Source organism: Leptosomus discolor, chromosome Z (genome assembly GCF_034619465.1).
Source record: "Leptosomus discolor isolate bLepDis1 chromosome Z, bLepDis1.hap2, whole genome shotgun sequence".
Taxonomy (NCBI): domain Eukaryota; kingdom Metazoa; phylum Chordata; class Aves; order Leptosomiformes; family Leptosomidae; genus Leptosomus; species Leptosomus discolor.
The window spans coordinates 69,146,030-69,162,732 of record NC_141419.1 but is presented as its reverse complement, the minus strand read 5'-3'; the positions used below and the strand labels follow the sequence as shown (position 1 = coordinate 69,162,732).

The following is a 16,703-nucleotide window of genomic DNA, read 5'->3' as shown; positions in this document are numbered from 1 at the left end:
GCTAAACCAAAATGTGGCTGCCTGTCTTAGAGGGTGGAAGGTGGAAGTCTGTGACTTGTCATTGTCTTGTGTGATTCTTGTCATTCTCCCCAATACGTGTGAGAAAGAAATTTAAGACTCTTTCTTAACTCATCTGAGTGTCTCTCAACTTCTCTTTATATGGTCTTTGCCTGTAAGGAGGAGGGGACTGTAGAAATCATTCAGTACCTCTGAATCCATAGAGTGGTCAGCCTGAAGAAGATCTCCTCGCTATTGTCTGCACCTTTTCTAGTATCTGAGCATTTAGTGCAAATGTTTCTGCAATTATCTTCACTGCACTCTCAAGAAGTAGTAGGATATTATTATCTCTGCTTTACAGGTGGAGAACTGAAGCACAAACAGAGATTAAATGACTAGATAACACTAGGTCTTAGACTCTGAGGCACCTTAGCCGTGAGATAATTTTTAGTATTTTGCCCTTCATTTTGCGGGCTTTCTCTCACGTTTTGACAAGCATATCTAACTAAATAATCTCTACTGCTCTCGTACTTCTAGATGCTTGGTTTCCATTTTGTTTCTGTAAAATTACCTTCTTTCTATGTAGTTAATTCTGCTGCTTCCAGTGATGCTCTGTTCAGAAACCGTATCATCTGCATGTATAGTTCGGATTATTCAGCTACAGCACCACGTGAGGGACAGGGTAGTTAACTGTTTAGAAAACCCCACAGACATAAGAGTATGAGCTGAGTGTAATTACGGTTGTTCAGAAATTCAGGTTTAAACTGCAGGGTGTGTGCTGAAACAGAACTATTATTATTTATTATTTAGCCTTTTGAGTAGGAGAGCATTAAGGGTGACATGTAAGGAGATTTAAGGATGTTATCCACTTGCAGTGTTGTGTGCTTAGCTCATTGTTTGAAATGCCAAGGGTAATGTTAATGGGCAGTCCACATAATAGTCTTTTAAGCATAATGTTTCCCCTTTTAACTTCCTGTGTCCCTGAGTTCCAATTTGCTGGCTTGCACTGCATGCGGTGCTCTATCTCACACCATTCCAGTGACAACAGATCCATCACGCAGATCAGCTGAAGCATGAAGCCAGATGAGCACAGGGAAAAGCTCAGGAAATGCAACTACTTGGGTGTACATATACTGCAAAGCTCTGAATTCTTAGCACCTGATTTTCATTCACTGTGATTTGAATCGGGATTTGAAAATAAATTGTGATTTAAAGTACCTGAAATAAACACAGTACTTGCCAGTGTTGGGAAGTTTAATTTCCTTGCTCTGACAGAGACCTGTAATGGATCTGTAGCCATTAGTCTTGTGCTGATCGGGTGATTAATTTAGGACATTCAGTGTGTAAGTATTACAACTGATGAAGTTTTCTGTCTCCTGAAGACAGCATTTATACTGAATAATGTCTTTTAAATTCAGTATCACTGGAATCGATCTATTTCGACTTTGATTGGCAGGCTTGGGTGCTTCACTGTTCTGACCTCCATTAAACCTCTGGCCCACCCCAAAAGGTGTTTCAAAAATGAGAAAAGTTATAACTCATGACGACAGCTTTCCCAAACCTATCAGGGTTGAATGGCGTTGAACAGGAATTGAGCTCAATTTCTTTCCCTAGTTCATTTGACTTTTGCATAGAGAATCCAATAAGTCTGTTACTCTGATTGGTGAGTATAGCAGTGTGGTGGCCAGGGGCAGAGCTGAGGACGAGGAAGTGGCTGTGTATAAGGAGCAGTGTTCCTCTCATAGGGGTATGTTGTTTGAGGTTCTCCAAACCAGAATGCTGTGGTGGCATGACAAAATGTTCCACTTAACTGAAGGTAGTGGGTTTTGGATTTTCTTTTCCATATGTTAACAAGTTGTTAAAATAAAACCACACAAAACTTAAAAATGCTGAACAGTCTTTTTTACGGATGTATTTCAAACTATTTTAAACAGTATGTTTCCTCTAGTAAAAAACAGTGTTATGAATATTTTAATCTTAAAAAGGTACAGAATGATTGTATGCTATATGTAATGTTTGTACACGCTATCAGAATTATTTGGTTTTAAACACGAAAGAACACAATTTTAAGTTTACAGTCTAAACCCCCAAAAACTTGTTTTAAAACTCCCAGGTTTTTCTACAATAGAACTAAATTTTTTTCTCCAAAAATATGGCTTAGTTGACTGCAGCTATGATGCAGAATGCATAACAATAGCTAAGTACATACTGGTTTAGAATTATTTTATCCACATTTACTTAAGAAATTACTTAGGAATTTCAACTTGACCCTTAAAGATGATGCCATTTGCCATATAGCAAATGGCATTATCTTTAATGCAAAGATGCATGGTAAAATACGTCTGGATGTGTAACATCAGGAGAAGGTCTAAGTATTTAGCGTGGTCTGAGCCAGTGCAATGAAATAAGTCTCTTAAGCATATGGTTGCTTCACCTGAATGCGCAAAACTATGGAAACCTTCATTACAGCTCTTTATGTATCTGTTGGACAACACATCTACCTTCATATTTATACCAGTGGTACTGCAGCCACAAAAATGGTTAATTATTGAGTTGAAAAAAAAAAAGTGATGCTGCTCAGTGCTGGCAAAAAGGCAGTTCAAGAAAACAAAGCAGGATATGTTAATGCTAGGTATGTAATACAGTGGTTTTTCCTCCCCTCTGGCATTTGTGATAATGATGTCAAGGTCCAAGCACCACAGTACCTGGAAAATTATTTTTATCAGATGTTCTCTGTTTTCTCTCCCTTCTGGACTTGCCTACCACATAAAGTAGCACTTCTGAACCGTAGTAATGCTTTCTCTACTTGCCCAGATAAATGTAAGTTCACTGATAAAAATGGGAAATAGCTCTTCTACACTTTCTTATTAGTCTGTTTGTTTGCTAAATCTGCTCAGAAGGTGGAGCTAATATCTGGGACCAGAGCAAATACGTAACATAGTTGTTAGGATGGTTGGCTCACTCCACTACAGATAGCAAAATGTTGGATTGAAAATAGTGTTGCTTGATGCAAATTTCGATGCCTGATGCAGATGGCTACGCAATATATTTAACTTCCAGTTAATATTGTGCATCTATTTAGAGCCTTTCAGAAATGAGAAGAGATGCTGGGACCGTTGCTTTTCCTAAATGTGTTTATATTAAATGAGCTATAATAAACCAGTGGGAGGTTTATTTGAATTTTGCATCTTACTTCAGAACTGGTTAGAGCAATAGTATTTACATGTATTTATAAACAGTTCTAAGTAAACTTAGAAATTTGGCAGATATACATTGTACACCCACAAAATACTTCCTTCCTTTCTGTGATTTCTTCAACCTGTTTTTGCGCTGTACATCCCACAGTGTAAAACTTGTGTGAAGTCAGTTGAGGAAGGTAATAAATATCAACATAACCGCTAGAGGGAGCAAGATTTCAATTATTGTAATTAAGAGTAATATAAAAATAATTATTAGTTAGTACATTTCAAGGACTGAATAGACCAATCAGATCTTCTAGTTTGACTTCCTATATAAAATAGGCTGTAGAACCTTGTCTACTATTTTTTTTATCCATTATCCAACTCTTGTTTGAAGTATGATTGTTTTTTTAGGTAGAAAGACATGTAAGATTTACTGGATGGGAAATCTGCTGTGTTATAGTGGGTGAGGTGTAAGAATTTAAAACTGCTTTTTCATCTGACTCCTGCAGTTTGAACCCCTAACTCTGCTATGTGTGAGGGAGGGACAAGATGGAGTTCACTATTCTTGCAACCTGTCTCCTCCCAAAAATCTCTTCCTGCTGGGGATATGTATGCTGAACAACCAAGGTCCTCCTTGAGCCTTGGCTAAGTAGAATAAACTAAGCTTTTCAAGCTGCACACTGTAGTTCAGATTTCATTATAATTTTTTTTTTTTTTCTTGAACTCCTCCTGACTTTTCTGACACCTTTGGGAAGTGCCACAACTATACTTTAGGCCCTCAATGCTCAGTTGTATCTGCTTACTCCCATGAGAGATTTTCCTGCTTGTAGATCTGAGGGGTGTTTGTTCTTGTAGCTATACAATCATGTTAAGGGCTCCTATTTAGCTGTTTATCTATGACAGTACCTAAATTCATTGCATTGTTCCTACCTTCCACAATCTTGCCATATATTATGTCTGTGGGGTGATTTTGTGCTTTGATATGACTTGATGTCTGGCAAGCCTGGAATGCATGTTGCTCAGACAAGGCTGCTTTATCCAATGATAAACTGTCTTGTTCCTGTTGTTGTTTTCCTCTTTTGTGTTGTTTGCTAGAAAGGTTAGCGTATTTTTTTCCAGATCACTGATGGCAGTATTGAATTGTATTAAACAAAGAACATGACCCTGAATGATCCATTAGAAACATTTAATGTGTTACTTTTTCAAATCTGTTGGTGAGTTTTAATGTTTCCTGTATCATGCATAAATTTTTGTATTGTGCTCATTAATTTATTAAAACATTGAGAGGAGGTAGGTTGAATGTTTTATAAATGTCTGAATGTGTTGTCAACTGACATGTTTATTGACCAGATTTGAAATCTCATTTGAAACAAGGTCTGTTTGGGCAGCCTGTTTCACATGTAAAACTGTAGTGACGCTTAGTATACTTGAATTAATTCCTGATGGCAGCTAGTATCCTCTTTGTCCTTTTGAAGGAGAAACTTGAAGCTTAGTTACACTGTTGTAGAACTTCCAGATATTCCCAGACACTTTGAAAACAGCAATAATTGAATGAGCAGCTTAGCCAGTTCCTTTGTTACTCTTTGGATAATAATTATCTGACTAAAAAGGCTCAAGTAAAGCAAAACAAACTCCTTTCAACCCATCTGCAAACTCAGTTCTAATTTAACGTCCTTCCAAGGTATTGATTGAATGAGAAACAGTTTGTTGTTGCTAAAAGATGTGATTACATAATCTTCCTTTCCCACAAAAACAGAAAAGATGCATTAAGGCAACCTTTTTTCTTTTGTGGTCCACAAGTTTGCTCTCCTTATTCAGTATGAGGGCTATGCTATTAGGATTTCACTATTCTTAGCATCTTTAAGGAACTCTTTTATCATCTGTACCGTTGCTGGTGAAGTGCATTCAGTGTACATCTTGCTATAAAATTGGTAAGACTTGAGCAGCCTGTAATGCTTTCGTGCAATGACTCCAGAACATTTTCTTATGTTTTGAAAAAATCCAGTGTGTATTAATGTAATTATCAACGTGACGAAGATAGGTTAGATAACTTCTGCATTGGAAAATGTAAATATGTATATTTACATATATATGTATATATAAAATACTGATTTAGTGTTGGTATTGCATTTGGGCTTTAAAGATCGTTCAACTTCCTAAGCATTTCACAGCAATACTTAAAATCAGTAATCAGTGTCATATAATTAAAATGTTCCTGGGGAAGAATTTTTATTGCTGTTAATTACTGGAAGGAAATGTTGCCATTTTGAAATCTTTTTTGCTGTCTATAGAATTTGCTGTATAGAATGAGACTTTTCTAAGGATGCCTTTTGTAAGTTTGCTCTTGGAAATGTAATTTTTTTCAAAGCAAGGGGAGATTAGTCACCTTTTCTGACTTGAGTGATGTTTTTACCTTCAAATGAATATAAAAGGGAAAACTTAATGATCCTTATCACTTGTTTTGTTATGTGCCACCTTATGTAATGCTTTGTGATAAATAGGACTTATCATAGGAGTTACAGGGTATAGCATCTTGTAAGTGATGAAGTTGCCTGAGCTGCTTGTTGTTTTGGGAGTGGCTGTATAGCTGAAAACTTAAGCAACAAATACTGTTAAGGACATGTTTGGAGGTTCTTAACTGTTCTATTTTGAGAACTACAGAATTCAGTGTTCTTAACTGGTTGCTGAGGGAGAGTTACTTACAGTTGCTGAACATCAGTAACATTTTGTTGCAGGAGTGTTTATCTAATTGTCAAGTATGCATTTATTGGTATGCCATAGATCTGTTCCTGCTAATTTTGGGTTTATATACCTTGGAACACTGTATCATCTGCATTGTTCAGTTCTACATGGCAGAGGTGAGTAAATTGCGCTGGCTTACAAGACAAGACAAAATCTGACTGTTGAGCCTGTGTTTGCAGAGGATAAGCAGCACTAGCAATATTGATAGTGACAGAGCCTCCAATTTAAGAGATAGCCACTGCCAAAGAAGTGGTCCAGCTTCCTCTGCCTCTCTGCATGACCATTCACTCCATCTGCTTCCCGTGTACTGGATCTGGTCCTGGGCTGTCCCTCACTGAGCTGATTCAGCTCACTAAATTGGGAGAGAAGGTGGCCCCTTAGCAGCCGTGTAGTACCCACTTACTAGCTCACAAACCCTCACTCCCCCTTGAGGTGTTTGCTTTGACATGTGGCGTTTCTGTGTCAGGGCAAGTCACAAACTGCGGGCACCCTTTTGGAAGCTATGTTGTTTATTGACAGGCATTATGAAGTCTTCACCATCATTTTACATGGATAAAGACCTATGTTTCCCTTTATGAAGTGTATTAATTTGTATAAGGTTGTTGGGGGACTATGCTCACAACTCCTCCCTTCATTTCCATGCCTTTGTCAAAGTCTCTGTTGTGCCTTAAAAATGCATATGTCCATCACGCACTTCAGAAAAATAATTACTCTTGTTGATTTCGAGCCAATGTTAGAATCAGCCTGACTGGTTAGCAGGACTGTGCATACAGCTAATTGTGCGCAGAAAGCCAAAGTGAATCCACAGATCATGTAACTTAAGGAGCTATTGCTTGTGAATAGTCTTTGCAGGATCTAGAGATGGAATTGTGAGGGGTTTGACCATGAGAAGGCACAGTTTGAAGTGAACAATGTTCAGCATTGAATGTAGAACGACCCTCTGATGTGGTTATGATATCCTCTTTGCTATATAAATGGACAGAAACTTTCACCTAGACTTTCTTCATTCCTTTCTGCTTTTGCAAAAATCCAACTTGTCAGATCATGAAATGTATATTGCAGTAGGTTTTGGTATAATCATCTCTCTGGTTGTACATAGAAGGATTAAACTTCTTTTCCATCAGAATTTGTCTACTTGCAAACAGCAATCTATTTTTTTTTTCAGGTGGGTCTTCGCCCACAGTATGATAGGCTAGTCTTGCTTACTTTTTCAAAGTTTCTAGGGTACGTTTCAGAATTTGAGGCTTCACTCATTGTTGATAAAATGGTAGAGATTTTCACAAAGAAATCATGAGCTGAATTACAGCCTGGCCTGGTGGGAGGGAAGACTGCTAAATTTTGGCCTTGGTGTGAAATGAATTTTGACCTTCGTGTTCCGTAATCAACCCCCATGTGACGCGCTTGCCTGAGTTATGGAAACTGAACTGCTTTTGTTACTTGGAGAGGGAAGGTTCTCCGTTAACTCCTCTTACGAAGGGTGACGAGAGTGGAGATCCTGCAGGGCGATGGGGACACTGAAACTTTTCCTGCAAGAGAGGTCGAAGACTTTGTTGTTATTCTTTAGCCAGTGCTGTTCAGATGGGTAAAATTCCCTGGTTTCATGATTATGTACAGTTCTTCTCCAAATGTGCTGATTGCAGGCAAAAACTTGTGTACGTAGCAGAGAAGATACGGTAGTGGAGTACATAGAGGAGACGATGTTTCTCAGTGCTTATGTGGAGATTTGGGAATTTCCTTCTTGACAAGTTTTAAGAGGGTTGCCAGCCATGCTTGCCTTCACACGGATCTTGAAAACTTCACACTTGGTATGGGCAAGCATGCCTCAAAGCAAAAAGCAATGGGTGAGAGGTTTTCTGTTACTGGCTATAGTAGATACAAATGCTTCTTTGGAATCGAGGGGTATAAAAAGAGCAGGCATGCAGGCTGGCTGGGAAGTGCTGAGCCCTCATGAGGGGCACAGGCCGAGATTGACCCAAGTACCAGCTTCTGCAGCCAATTTGGCCTTACTCATACAAGAAGATCTGACCTGAGACCTAGATGGGGCTGTTTTCCCTTCTTCGCATGTGGAACTGGGCTCTTGTAAAATTAAGACATCTTTAGAGAAGTGTTAGATGATTCTTTTGTGTTTGATCGGTGTTGAACCTGACTAGTTTACAGTGGTGTGTCAGCAAATGGTGTCTGGTGGGGATTTGACTAAGGCCCTTGGTGGTAACTACTGTGTGAACACCTTATTAAATGCCTGTCTAAGCCCATTTCCTGAATAAGATAAAAGTTTGTACCTGTGACTTGAAAAACTATCCCAAGAAAACGTTCCTCTGCACCCCCAAAAATAAACATGTTTAGTTTGTTAGAGGACACTAGTGCCTTCTTTGCAATGTGTGTTTCTGGAGGCTTTTCAAAAGGAGGACTAACATTGTGATGCTGTGTTACATGCTGAGCTGGTACCCTGAGAGCTGTCTCATACCAAGTGTCATGTGAGACCTTCCAGCTCTGCTCTGCAGCATTCTGTGCCATGAGTTTTCTTTGACCCAAGAGATAGGCTAGTCTGTATTTACGTTTCACATTATTTTCTGCCTGTTATTGCAGACTACCTTGGGTGATTTAGCCATAATTTCTCTCAGAGTGCAGTGCTGCCAGCTATCACAGTAGTTATCTCTGTCTTTTTCTCAAGATACAGCTCCTGCAATGTTAAGATTATGCAGGAATCTTGCTTTCAGTAAAATGAGTAAACAGTCTCAGCACAAAACTTGCAGTGTTCTTTCCGTAACCATAAATGTGACCAAGTTGCTTAAATGCGACCCTTAAAGAAACAAAAAGGCAAATGGAAATTTTAAGTATCTTAAAACAAATGTCATAATTTTTTGGAGCCACAGCAATCGTTTTACTACACCTGACCACAATTGATTCCGACAGCTCACTTTGGCATTACTGAATGACAACGCAGCATAGTAGTAATTTTAGAAACACTTTTATTTGTGTACTGCCGCGGTGTGAGGAAAAATGCTAGTCTAGACAGAGATGTGGAGGGAGAGAGGAGAGGGCTTGAGGGTGGTGCCGGGATTAGTAGAAGGCTGAGGACAGCAGCCAGCACACATGGAGCTAAAATGAGAAGTAAAGCAAAGGTGGAGTGACGGGGGTGGGGGGTGGGGGAGGTAAGTGCAAGGGGAAGTCAAGAGAGCAAACCAGGTGAGCTGGGAGGCAGCTGGGGAATGGCCAAGAGAGAAGCAAAGGAAGAAAGTTGGCAGGAGGAAGAGGAGGAAATGACTCAAAGTACCTGAGGGATTAGGTCACTGGTTTGAGTGGAAAAGGTACTCCAAGCCTTTCCGTACCTTTCTTTTGCCAGCCCGTGTTTCAGGGCGGTTTTCTCAACAGAGATAGCTGGTGATGGAGGCGGGTGTCCCGGCGTTCGGTGGCAAACGCCTAGCGCCCGGAGCGGCAGGGAGCCGACGTGAAAAGCGGGAGCTGAGTTCCTGTACAGTCAGTGCTCTGGGCCAGGCGCGAAGCCATAGGTGGCAGCGACCCACGCGCGCTGCACAAGCCATAGGTGGCAGCGACCCACGCGCGCTGCACGAGCCATAGGTGGCAGCGACCCACGCGCGCTGCACGTCAGGAGGGCGTCGGGGGCCTCTCCTCGCAGTCCCCGCAGAGCGGAGCCTGCCGGCCCGGCGGCGCGCGCTCTGCCGCCGCAGCCTTCTGCGCTGGGCGCGCGGGTGGTCCGCGCGAGGCACTGCCCGCGTGGCCGTGGCGCCGAGGCGGGCCAGGCGCAGCGGCTGCGCGGGCTGGGGCCTGCGGCGCTCGCACCTGGCGCCGCCGGCGGAGGGAGAAAGGGAGGGGTAGGCCCGCCGCTCCACCGGCCGCCGCCGGGCGGGGGGCGGGAAGCGCGAGGGCCGCGGGCGGCTGCGAGCGGAGGAGGGAGGGGCTCGCGGCGCGGCCCCTGCGCGGGCGCGAATGGTCGGTGCCGGGGCGGGGCGGTGCCGAGCGGGGCGGGGCGGTGCCCCGCGGAGCAGCCGCACGGGAAAGTTGCTGTTGGTGGAAGCCGACGCTACGTCCGCTCCGGCGACGGCCCCGGAGCCTCTCTCCCTCTCCGCGCTCCGTCTCCTGAGAGCGGTCCGGGGCGCTGCCCTTTCCGCCTCCTCGTAGGATGGCGCTGAGTTTCTAGGGTTTCGGAGGCAGGCAAGTGGATATGTCGGACCCGAATTTTTGGACAGTCCTTTCCAACTTCACGCTGCCCTACCTGAGGAGCGGCTCCCGCCTCCGCCGGACGCAAAGGTAAGGCGGGCTGCGGGGGGCGGCGGGCCGGCGCCCTGGGGGCTCAGAGCGACGGGCCGGCGCCCGCTGCCAGGTGAGCGGCGCTGGCTGGGGCCACCGGACTTCCTGGTCCCGGCGGGCTGCGGCGGCAGAGAGCCCCGGGAAGGGCGGCGGGGCTGCCGGCCTCTCGGCTTCTCCTGGTCCTGCGCGGTGAGGGCTGCGAGAGTCTCCTCCGAGCCCGCTGGCGTTCCTCCAGTTTGGTGGTGGTTTTTTTTTTTTTTTTTTTACACCAAACGCTGCGTGTTACTCTGCCTCTTTTTATAAGATGTTGTTTTGTTTTCTCCTTCTTCTCTCCTCTACCCTCCAGCCTTTTTTGTCTTAAAGGCACTTCCAGCTTGCTCAAATATTTGACCTTTTATCCAGAGCAGATTCGCTTTATACGTACAACTCAGGACAGTCTACTTTGTTCGGTGTTCTTAAAGAGACAGGTTTGTGTAACTGCTCTTTTAGACGGGCTGGCTGACGTTCGTTAATACAGAAACGCCTTTTTTATTTTCGTAGCATTTTCATTATTGTCAGAAGGGGGAAAAGGGTTTGAAATACTAAATGCGAAGTAAAAGTTAAAAGTTCTTGCCATCGATGGACAGAAGACTGACTAGCTTTGATATCCTGGTAATTTTTTGTGCCGTGGTATCCCGTGCAGGTAAATATAGGCCTCTATCACAAGGAGTAGCAAAAGTTCGCAGAAGTTGGTAAGTTTGTTCTATATGACGTTTTGAGGCGTACCAGTTGTGTTTAGTTATGGTATGCTTCTGTCTGTGAAACTACTTTAAGTATTAGCTTACGTTTTATCCTTGGGGAACATGTATGAAATATTTCTTCTTTTGCTGACTCAAAAGCTGACACAAAGCAAACAGTATAGAGGCTTACCGGAGCTGGCCATTCCTAAGCTTTAAGTAGTTACGTGCTGATATTTTTCAAAAGGAAAAGATGTCTGGCTGTTGAATGGAAGAAAGTTAAAATAGGAAAATCAAGTGGGCTGTTTCACATCAATGCAAAACTGTTCCTTCAGTGTATATCTACTCTTTACGTGTCTAACTCGGGGTAACCGTAAGTGCTGAGTTATAATTAATTGTTAGTCCTCTCTTGTAAATAGATTTATTTTTTTTTTTAATGTAGTATGAACTAAGTGTCCAAATGTGTTTTTCTGCTGCAAATGTGTCTGTGTTTTAAAAGGGGAACATGCTGCGGCTTTTAAAATCATCTTCACTTTTCTTACTCAAGCAGGTTTGCACCTGTGAAGACCTAAAAATATGTTTTATAAAGTGCATGGCTGCATGGCAGGTCAAGGAGAGAGACTTAGACCCACAAGAAGCATGAATTACATACATACCACTTGGGTTTGGGTTTTTTGTTTTTGTTTGTTTTCTAGTATTTGGATGCCTTCCTGCTTTTCAAACACATTTAATACTATACTGGATTTGTTGAAATATTTGAATGAATTTTTAAAGCTGCATTGAATATTGTCTCAGCATGTCACATATGGTATATTGGCGAATAGTACATGCTATATATGCAGTTATGTTTTATGTATTACATATTAATATTCAATATTTAATGCGCTCTCTGTAGCAAAATCAGTATGTCACAGCATTGTGAAACTTAAAAAGCTAGCAGTGGAGTTTCAAGGCTGCTTACTCTTAATGGGCCCAGATACCCTCCTTTCTCAGGCTGTTTCATCTGGATGGGGAGCTCAGTGTCTGCTGCATTGCCATCTTCAGGGGAAGGCTGGACTTCAACTCTCTTCTTAAGAGTGCCCTGCACCGCTATGCTCGTAATTCATCTGGTAGTGTAAATGATAGATCCCAGAGTGATAAAACTGTCAGAAGAGATAAAAACAGTGTGGACAGCACAGATCCTGCTAGTTCTGCTGCAGAAATGGGCTTGGGTTAGTTAAGGTACGAGCTGTGACTACGTGTTCTGAGCTGTATCTCATCTGAGCTATCTTCACAGGCTCATAGTTAGCCATAGACCCAACTGTTAGGTGAAAAGACTGGGAGGATAGCTGCTTACTTGCCTTCCCTTTCTAAAGGAGTGCTGCTGGGTGGTGGTAACTGCTCATGCTTTGTACAGCTTTCCAGGCATTTTGGAGGACCAAAGAGTAGGCTGTGAGTAGTCTTGAAAGGAGTGTAGTTCCTGTGATCTGAATCTCCTGGCTGTGCTTAAGTGAAAGTTTTGGGTCCACTGATTCAAGAGAGTTTTTTTCCTAATAGTAACACTGCCTATGAAACTGTTGTCCAGATGATGACGGGCCTTGGTGCTTCACGAAAACTTTACAATGGGCATTTGTTGTTCTTTCTGGCTGTATCCACAGCTGTCTTTGGGACTCCTTGGCAATGTGAGAGCATTAATTCTATGTTTTGATTGGGCATTTTTGCCTCTTAGGTGTGTTCCTTTTGCCTGTTCAATTACTTTTGCCTATACTACCAGGATTCTTGTGGCCTGCTAGGCCCTGCCTTTTCTATCAGCCCTATCCTACTTTCATAGATCATGAGATTTGTCTGCTAGTATTAAGGATTTTGTTTCTTGTACAAATTTACTTGATGTAGGAATTTATTTCTCTTTGATGAGGTTCTAAGAAGTAAAGAATGAAAAGATAGCCTATTCTCCTTCAGGTTACAGTGTTGAGCCTGGCAGATAACTTATAAAATGAACATAAAACTTGGTTTATTGTCTTATTTGCTGACTGAATCTTTCTTTAAGATTTTTTTTTAGATTTTTTTACTTCTCTTTTCCAACAGTAGACTTAGCTGAATTTCAATTGGAACAGCTCTTTCTGGAAGTGATACCTGAACAAGAAATGTTCCAGCTTGACTTTCAAGTCTTGGAGTGGGTTTTCAGGACTGGCGGGTAGAAAAATTCTCTTCAATTATAAATTGGAGGCATTTGGTATTCAAATCATGGAGCCTATAAATGACATGGATTACACCATGTGCTTTTGCAGGGAAGAAACATGTATACGACCATGTGTTAGCTTCTTTTTCTATTGCTATAGGTGTGTGGACCCTCCATAGTACTAACTTCAGGTTCCTACCTGAAATGGCATTGTCTGGGGTAGAGAACTAGAGAGAGACAGAGAGAGGATTTCTGTGTATGTGTATACATTTATTTATATAGATGGATGTGTAGATTTACGTATGAATAGATGGGGGCACACACACATGGAAAAATCACTGGATACTTTCTGCTTCATGCTAGGCTATGTATTTAGTTTTCTGCCACATTCTGTCTTCTGTCTCTGATCTTCTCTGTGTATCTTTTACAAAACTGACAAGCCAGTGATTTTGTGTGTGTGTGTGTGCGCTTTTCTCTTTGTGGTAGTTGCACTGAAACAGTGTTATAATGATCATTCTTCCTTTGAGTCAGTGTTGTTGTCTGTGGGGTTTTTTTTTGTTTGTTTGCTTGTTTTGTTTGGTTTTTTGTTGTTGTTTTGTTGTTGTTGTTGGGGTGGTGGTGGTTTTTTGTGTGTGTGTGTGCTTTTCTCCAAAGGCATGGAATTTTGAATGCTTGCCCAACTGCTTCTCAGCCAAAGTAGACTTCTGGATGATTTGTGTTGAAACTTTGTTAGTAACTGAAGTGATATTGAGACTTTCCTGATAACGGGATTAAAATATTAATCAATCATCAAATAATAATTCATATGTTCTTACAGTTCGTAACCATTTCTGAAACATTAAAACCAAAGGAAAGTTTCAACTTTTATTGGAAACTCAGAGAATAGAGTTGTCAAACTTTGTTGTAGTTTTATTAGTTTTGGGACAACATGCTTCCTGGAAAATACTGAGCAGGCTTTTTTAACTTCTCTGAGTTAGTAGTCTGAGTAGATGCAATGATGTTAAAGTTACAATGTAAACTCTTGGTATTGGTTTCTTGGTTTTTTTCCTTTGTCAACATGGTATTGTGTGTAAGTATACTATAAATGGATTGTTTTGTTTAATAATAGGCGTTAAAAGTGGTCCTGTTGGTGATGTAAGAAAAGCAAACACACTTAGTAACATAAAAGCAGCCACAGAAGTGAAGTATAATTGTGTTGATGCCACCTGAATCTGTCTGTGCTCTAACTTGAGTTGTTTTACTTTTGTTACATGGGAGTAAATATCATTTAAAAGTTAAAGGATTGCTTTTTTTTTTTCCCTGTAATTGTGTTATTTTTAATGTCTGTTTTGAAGTGTGCTGATTTGAAGAGCTTTATCTCTTCCTTACTTTCAACCCTCTTCATTTACCTTAATTCTGAGATGCAAGAGAGAGGGAGCTATTATCCTAATAGATGTTGAATGAGTTTAGAGAGAAGATCCTTATCCAAAAACTGGGGGGCAATAAGAAATACTCTGTGCAGGCTGTCTGTGCTTTCAAAACTCGTTGCCATTGAATACGTTTTGCTAGAAGTTAATCTGTTGGACTAATGATCCCACTGCTTTCTGTGCTACATAGTGAAGTGTTAATGTGTCTTGGTAATTGTGTTTCCTTTCATTCACAGCAAGGGCTGTGTGTTAGGGGGATAGTCTTACAGTCTTACGGTTAAAGTGAATGCGGTGTTTTTATTCTGATTGGTTTATTTGGCCAATCTTTTTGTTCAAGCAATTACTGTATTTCAAGTTCTGCTTACAATCTGAATGTTGGCAGTGACCAGTTTTCTCCAGTGAGCCATCATTGTGTCTTAGCTTCAGCCAGACTGGTGAGGATTCCTCTGGTCATATTCCCATTTATTTTATTTGCTTAGTTTTTACTCTGACAAAAAGTCATATTTTGTTAGAATTAATTTGAGATCTTTAGGATTTGACTAAGGGATCCTAGGGAAGTGCTGGAACATGCTGAAAGAAGCTGATCCATACCCCACCCCCCACCCCATTGTGGACAATGTCTGCTGTTACACAGTGGGAGACAGTCTTTGTCTTTCTTACCCAGGGAATCAGAAGAACCATAGTCCAGACGTCCCTTCATGAGCTGTGGTTGTTGGGATGTTACACAGAGATTCAGTCCTCTCACTCTGCTGAATTTGGCTTCCATCTGCTGTTGATGTTCTATAGAGCCATTGCAGTTCTTGCTGTGTTAGAAGACTGATCCTTCTCAAACATAATTTTTAAGCACACGAGAGGTTACTCATGCAGTGGTTAATAGTTGCCTCTTCTGATGCACCTTCTGTCAGAGAGCTTCAAACTTCTCGTAGCAGTAAGCTGTGTACCTACTTGTGTGGCTGCATATACTTATTGATGGGCTTGCCTCTGGTTGTTCTTTGTCAAAGCTGGAAATGGTGGTCAGATAAGTGGGTTTCAGGTTGGTTCCCTATGAATTTGTTATGCATGTCAGTGCGCATGGCTTACAAAGTAGGGAATGTGAGTGGTAATGATTCGGTTAGTTACGAGACATGAAATTGTTCAATTGAGCCACTGTGTTTAGAATATGAAGATACTGCTAACTGACCTAGGTTGAGCAGTTTAATTAAAACTTATTAAAATTGTCACACTGATATAATAATGGTGTTAAACTGTTAAATGTTGCATGCAGTTCTTTTGTGCATATTGCCACATTATCTGTAGGATGTAGATCTGGATCAGGATGTCACATTAGATGTCATTAGAAAAATGTTTAGTAGGATTTGGCATAGCTCAGGAGCTGGCTTCCCTCTTCACATTGACTTTTGGATGAAAAGGCGAGTCTGAAAGCTGCTAATACTTATATTTTTGTGTTCAGCTGTGATATCTGAGCCTACCAGTTACCGGCTCAGTTACCAGCACAGAGAGACAGATGAAAAAAAAACCCAACGAAACAAAACAAAACAGAGAGAGAGAGAGAGAGAAACGTGTGCTCACATGGTAAAACATGGATACTTGAGTAGCTTCATGGGAAGGAACACAGTGATGGCACCGGGACAGTTGCATATGTGCATCTGTATTTACCAAACTGTTGAAAACCAGAAAGTTCACATATCTCTGATTCGGCCTTATTCAACAGGTGTGTCACATTCAGTGACAGCTCCTGGATTTTCTCTTGGCAACCTGTAAGAGGATTTTTGCCTCTGAACCTTCGCAAATTCAGTAACTGCAGTAATTGGGAAATTTTAAAGCCCCCCACAAAGATATATAGTATTAATACATAAAATTCTGTCTAGGCATAATATGCGAATTTCATATACTGGACTCTGAATTTCATCTGATGTGGGGGTCTACTGCATAACACTGCATGGTTACTTCACTTAATTTTTTGTGTGACTGAAATGTGCACTGGTAGAGACATTTAAGGACATCACTTGCACTTAATATACATGGCATTTTTCTATCTGTTTCTGAGGCCACATACTTCTCATAGCTAATGTTTCAGTCTTTTTTTTTTTTTGTGTGTAGCAGTGCATATTCTATATGTTATTAATGCATATTAGCATTAGTTAGATCTGCTTCAGTGGACTCCGCCACCTGAGCAAAGCTGAGACTAAAAAAAACCAAACCGCTTCCAGTGCAGCCTTAAATCTCATGGTAG

The 16,703-nt window shown here is 41.4% G+C and overlaps 1 protein-coding gene across 4 annotated transcripts in view; it reads left to right on the top strand.

Moving 5' to 3' along the window:
- MAST4 (microtubule associated serine/threonine kinase family member 4) overlaps nucleotides 1-16,703 on the top strand; it is a 303,723-nt gene that overhangs the window by 189,191 nt on the left and 97,829 nt on the right. Inside the window, exon 1 of one of the 4 annotated variants that reach the window (XM_086480574.1) lies at nucleotides 10,105-10,190. The exons of the other annotated variants lie outside the window; for them this stretch is intronic. Coding sequence (XP_086336700.1) covers nucleotides 10,105-10,190 — 86 coding nt within the window. Of the gene's footprint in view, nucleotides 1-10,104; nucleotides 10,191-16,703 lie in introns of those variants that run through there. 4 annotated transcript variants of the gene reach the window in all.